Source organism: Amphiprion ocellaris, chromosome 21 (assembly GCF_022539595.1).
Source record: "Amphiprion ocellaris isolate individual 3 ecotype Okinawa chromosome 21, ASM2253959v1, whole genome shotgun sequence".
Classification (NCBI taxonomy): Eukaryota; Metazoa; Chordata; class Actinopteri; family Pomacentridae; genus Amphiprion; species Amphiprion ocellaris.
In genome coordinates, this window is record NC_072786.1 from 9,782,708 (window position 1) to 9,788,707 (window position 6,000).

At 40.9% G+C, this 6,000-nt stretch overlaps 1 protein-coding gene across 5 annotated transcripts in view; it reads left to right on the top strand.

Annotated features, from left to right (window-relative positions):
• The window catches only part of LOC111573181 (ubiquitin carboxyl-terminal hydrolase 15), a 28,006-nt gene extending 24,452 nt beyond the window's left edge, over nucleotides 1–3,554 (top strand). For all 5 annotated transcript variants that reach the window (XM_023277209.3, XM_023277210.3, XM_023277211.3 and 2 more), the window contains one exon: nucleotides 866–3,554. In XM_023277209.3, the coding sequence (XP_023132977.1) occupies nucleotides 866–1,222 (357 nt within the window). In that variant the 3' untranslated portion in view covers nucleotides 1,223–3,554. The remainder of the gene's footprint in view (nucleotides 1–865) is intronic.
• The last annotated feature ends 2,446 nt before the right edge of the window (nucleotides 3,555–6,000 follow it).

The window sequence follows — 6,000 nt, forward strand, 5'->3', positions numbered from 1 at the left end:
GTTAATGCAGTCGAGTTATTTTTGACATTTTTTGAAATATGAAAATATTTTTCATGACGTATCATAATTTTGAGCTCAGATTTGGCATTTTGCACCACTGATGAGTAGTTGAAGTACAGTCAGACGTTTGTAAAAACAGAATCTGTATTTTAAGTTTCTGACTGATGAATTTTAACTGTTTTTTTAAAGATAACGTCTTTCAAACTTGCCAGTGGTATTTAGGGTTCAGAGGGTTAAGGCCTGGAATTGCACTTCATATCATAAAAAATAACCATGAAACTGACTTTTTAGCTTTAGAAATGGTTCATTAGTTTCCTAAAATATAGTGCATTGGTTAGTAAATGTTATCAGGGATGGATTAATGCACATTTGGTGTTCAAGTGAATATTATGGCAGCAGAACAGTGTGAGTGAATTAGATTTTGAACAAACTACAGTATGTGTTCCATGTTAATAAGAAACACCATCTTGTCTAACAATGTGCTTTGTGACACTATTTTCAGTAGTTTTTTGGGGAATAAGGCGTATTAGGCTTGACAATGACAGGGTGTATTGTTACTATCAGGTGATCAGTTCATTGTTGATTTGGCTCCTTTTTTTTTTTAATAATGATAACTTTCCTGGACAGACATGTTAGTCATTAGTTGTCCGTATGTGTGGGGAGTCCTCAGGGTAGAGCTATAATTAACGGATCGTTCAGCGTCCTTTTGTCATATGACTCATTTCCAGAGAATAACAAAGATACGTTATATTAAAAGCTGCAGCTTTCAAAAGTGTTGAAATTTTAAAAGGGATTCTTCATTAAAACTGGGACGCTGCACTGTTTGGATTGAACTCTTTCTGTGTTTTTATCTCCGTTTCTGTAGTCCAAAGCAGGATACGTGTTGTTCTACCAGCGCCAGGACACGGTGAAAGGCACCGGCTACTTCGCCCTCGACCGCGAGGAGGAGGACGAAGAAGAGGAAGAGGAGGGCGAGGAGGAGGAGAACGGGGGCGAGGAGAGGCAGGAGAGGAAGGCTGCCTCGTCAACTCGGGGGTCTTCGTCTGCCGCTTCCGCCGCTGCTGCCGCCGCCGTTCAAAGCGACGAGGAGGATCTGAACGAGAACCGACGCCGGAAGAACGACAACGAGCAGGAGGACGAAGAGGAGGAGGAGGAGGAAGAAGAGGAGGAAGAGGAGGAGGAGCAGGCGCCCAATCGGGACGTCGCCATGAAAACCAACTGAGGTAAAACTGGGGGAACAGGGATAAACGGAGAGAGAGAACGGGATCTTTCCATCCAAAGCCATATGGACGCTCGGCATGGCCGGCGGCGCCACCATCAGTCCCACCCAGCGGCTCGGACTCAAACCGCTCGACGGGCGGAGCCACTGCGGGGACGTTTGGTCGGGGAACCGCCGGGGGTACGCAACTCTAAGAAATCAGGGCCCTCCTCTGTGGTTGGATCACTGTGTGTGTGTTTGTGTGCAAAGTGTGTGTGTGTCGCCACGTCCATTCGTTTAGAATTTGCTAAAAAAAAACACGACACTCTGGATCGATTCTGAGGCTTTAACGCACTTCAGCGTAACGCTCGGAATCTCCCTCTGCTTCTTTTTTGTTGTTTTCTTTTTTTATATAAATATATTTTTGAGAGCAATGCATTGTTGGCATATCATTTTAGTACCATTTAGATTTTGTAAATATTTTAAAACACTGAATTATGTTGAGTTTTCATGATGCGCTGAAATATTTTTGAACTTGCACAATCACCAACCCATCCACCTTTTTTTTATGTATTAATGCCAGACATACTGCAATTTAACAACCACTTAGTCTCTCAGAGGGTTTTTCTCACTTTAAACAAAGCTTAGGAAGCTGCCTTCAGTGCGCCAGCAGTGAGACGCGTCTACAATCTAGACTTAGGTAGAGAAGTGTGGTTTTATAGTGTCAAACAGCCAAAATGTCCTGCTTTGGACTGCTGTTGCTGCTACTGCTGCTGTGATCTTGCATTTTTTTAGACTGTGTACTAGCATTAGCCTCTAAGGTCTTTGCTTTTGCTCTCTGTGCTGGTAATTTATATTTCTTAAAACCTAAAACAAAGCAGGAGTGAGACGTGCTCCGCTAACTTTGCAGAACAACCAAACAGATTGTACTTGTCCGTATTTTAGCTGCAAAAAGAAATGAGGATTTTTTTTTTTTTTAGAAGTTCAACTCTGTCTTAATCAACCATGTGCAGGGATTGCAGTGAATATCTGTTTAAAAGTTAGCTCAAAGCCTCTCTTCAGCTCCCCCTCTTCAGTTCATAGGTGGTATCTAAAGCTTTACTGTGGCTCTTTTTTTTCTCCACATATTCGAGGCGCTGCCAGATTAAGAACATCGGTGATTTCGCTGACATCAGATGCGTCGTCTCTTGTTTGAATCACCTCGGCCTTAAACTCTTAATCTCGGCCCCAGTCGCCTGTTCTTTTCTTTTTTTTTTTTGCACATCGCACCGTCTCTCTCACATGGCTCCTTTCCACACACGCTCACTCGTGCACAAAACGTCCATATTATTTGCTTGTTATCTCACAGCCACGTTATCTCAAATAAAAACCCCACACGAGGGCCAGAATGTATGCTGAATGGAATGAACACGACCACATGTATGTGATTGATGCCTTTTTTCATTTCTTTTTCTTTCCACGACACCCTTTTTCGGTTTGGTTGAATGTTGATGGTGATGGTTCTTCGCCTTTGATGCCGGCTGTATGAACTGAAGGGTATCGGCTGAATGCGTCCCTTATCGGGGGGGGGGGGGGTGTGCTTCTTCTTTGTGGTCCTGAGCTTTGAGGGAGGGGGGTGCAGAACTGAATATAACAGTGGGGTGAGTCTGCCTAAAAGGCCTTTTTTTCAGCTTTTGGGATCATGATACAGTGAAAATATTTTGTGGCAGATGGTTGCAGGATATTCCTCCATCGACGTAACTCATGATGAAACTATTCTCCATGGTGGAGTGCGATGTTTTTCCTTTTCTACCTGTTCTTTCATTGTAAAAACAGCATTAGCGTACCTGTTGTTGCCTCAGAATATTAGATGTGTACCATGCCTTTACAAGCATCTCTGTGCTTTGACTCCAGTGGGCTTCATCAGCTCTGCTCTGCCTTGCTTTTTGGGCGACTCACCCCCACCCTGACTGAGTGACATGTGATTGCTACTATAGGCTTATACAATACTGTACATAAGAGTTCACTCTGTGAGTGCACATTTGATAAAGTTTATTTATTTATATGTAAGCATTTAATAATAAACAGACAATATATTTAAAACCTTGGCAAGACCTGAAATGTCGGTGGCTCGAACCCGCACATACACACTAGTTTGCAAAGTCTTGCCTGTGCTCTTGTCAGGGAGGGAATATTTTTAAAAAATAAAGGATGATTCTGTTGTTTAGGGACTTTTTTGTAAAAATAATCCAGACATCCTTGCATGACGACATATTGGGGGTTTCCAGGTTTGGCTGCACTTGAGTTCACTTGGGTTTACATTTGAAATGTGCATGTGTATTTATACACAATCTTCAATAAAGTTGTGTAAAGCTTCCTGCGGGTCCTGCTCTGGTTTTCTTCGCTGCTGTCTGGTGAGTGTCTCGTTTCCTCTCCCTGATGTTTTACTGTGTCATAAATAGTGAAAGATACACTCACGAGTCGTTTCTTTACCTCGTACGTAGAAATAAAGCCATGTCTAGTCATGAAATTATCTTTTATTAGTATTTATTATTTCATTATCTGCTTTTTTGTCAGCACAAATTGGCCACTGATGATTTTCACAGCAGTAAATGAGAATTTTACAGTTTTTCACTGTCTAAATTAAATATTGGCGTCCAACCCTCTGAACGAGCTACAATTTGTGCCATTTTTTTTACACAAAGGTTTGCAGTTTGCCCTCCATTTTTCCCCTCCACTCTCTATATTCCAACGTGCTCCGTGAGGGGGAACACGGTGTTCTCTCCGGGTTCTTACGGGTTCTCCGGCTGCTCACAGCTGGGAGGTTCCCCGGACAGCAGCTCCTCCTTCTGACCAATAGGAGGAAGCAGAAAGAGGACTGAGTCTGTGCAGAGAGTGGATCACTCCCCGAGAAAAACCAGGAACCGGCCTGGTTTAGTCAATGGTTTGTGCAATAAATGGCAGAAGAGAGTGCTAAAACCAGTAATATTTAAGTGTATATGCGTAAATATTGTTTGTCTATTAGGTGAGTTTAATAGATGAGTTCCTTTTTGAATTCTGTTCAAGACGGTTTACATTCTACTGATGTTTTTATTTGATTCCACGGAATTTCGTTTAGACGTTTCTATTGTTTAGTTGTTGAAATGACAAAAGGAGAAAGTAGTAAACTTAAAGTTGGTTACCATTATAAATTGTTTTGAATATTTTTTAAAGCTTTAAACTTACATGAAACTTTTTAAATAACTCCACATCATGCACAGAGACCTTTTTTAAAGTAGAAAAAAGCTTCATCACCAAGAAAAGTATTTATATAATTTCAAAAAATATAATTGAAATCAAATCAAATTTTTAAATATATATATATATATATATATATATATATATATATATATATATATATATATATATATATATATATATATATATATATATAAAATAAAATTTGATTGTGTGTATGTATAGGCATTTCTTCTTCACTGTTTGGTTAGAAAAATAAAAATCCAAACAAACTGAGCAAAAAAAAGGTTTATTAACATGCAGTTTGGATTATTTTTCAAAAATCAGAATTTTAAAATATATAACAAAGTAACACAATTAGGCCTTTTTAGGGGGGAAAGCGTTGAATATCAGCAAGTGGATGATTATTATGACAGGGTTGTAGAACTTACATGTTGGTCCCAGATCTTTGACTTTCGTCCTGTCTCTTGTTCTATTATAAGAATTCCACCAGAGTTGACTATAAAAACCTTGGTCTTTTCCAATGCGCCCTTCTGTGCGCAACCAGCGGATGGCGCACTCCGACGGTTCCTTTCCTCTGCTGGTGTTCTGAAAAATCAGTCAGAGTGGGACCTCGGTGTGTTTGTCCAATCTCTGTCCCTGCCTACACCCGTCCTGACGTTCCCCGCGAATTTTATCCACGCCGCTCCGCCACATCCACTCATTTTCCACACTAACCTGACAAGCTGCGTTCTGCGGGGGAGAAAGCGCCAATAAAAATCCCAAATCGCGTCCTCACGGATCTTTGCCACATCTCCGTGTGTTTGAACCGAGTGGATTTGACACTGGGACAACTTTGCTCCACGACGCAGAGACTGAAGCAGACAACAATAGATTATAAAACAGGCTGCTGCAGTTCAGCTGCAAGGTGAAGGACTGAGTCAAGAGACGATGTGGATGTTCTTTTTTTTTTTGGCGTTTTTTCCAGTAAAATCTCGGCGATATTTATGTGGAATCACACCTGTGACTTTATTTTGACTTTCAGGTTGTCTACTTTTAATCTTCGTGTCGTTATGCAAACAAAAGGCTGCAATATTAATGAATTTTCTTACAACGTTTTGAAAAATGCACGTCTTATTTCGTTACAAATGATAAATATTGTAGTGTCTGGTGCAGATTTTTCATGCGTAATTGATTATTTTTGATGTCTGGATGCTTAATGATTATTGACAAAATGCACAGATTGCATGTTTTTTTTTATTTTCTTAATGTTGGTTTGACTGTTGAATGTTGTTTCCCTTAATTTAAAAGCCAAATTATTGCAACAGTCTCATTATTGTGCTGTGGCAGAGCGGTGGATGTCTGCGCCTCTCCACGGAGAGCCTCGCCGTCCTTACCTGCCATATGTCATTTTCACTAAGGTCATCTGAGGAGAGCGGCGGATGCAGGGAATATGGGAAAGGTGTTTTTTTCCCCCCTTCTTCTATGCTTTGGGTGGGGTTTTTGTCTTGCTTTATTGCGGCCCCCGTTTTTTGTTTTTTTGGGTGCTCGCCATTTTTCTTGCGCTTTTACGCACGGGGTACATGGAGAGATTCTGCTTCAACTGG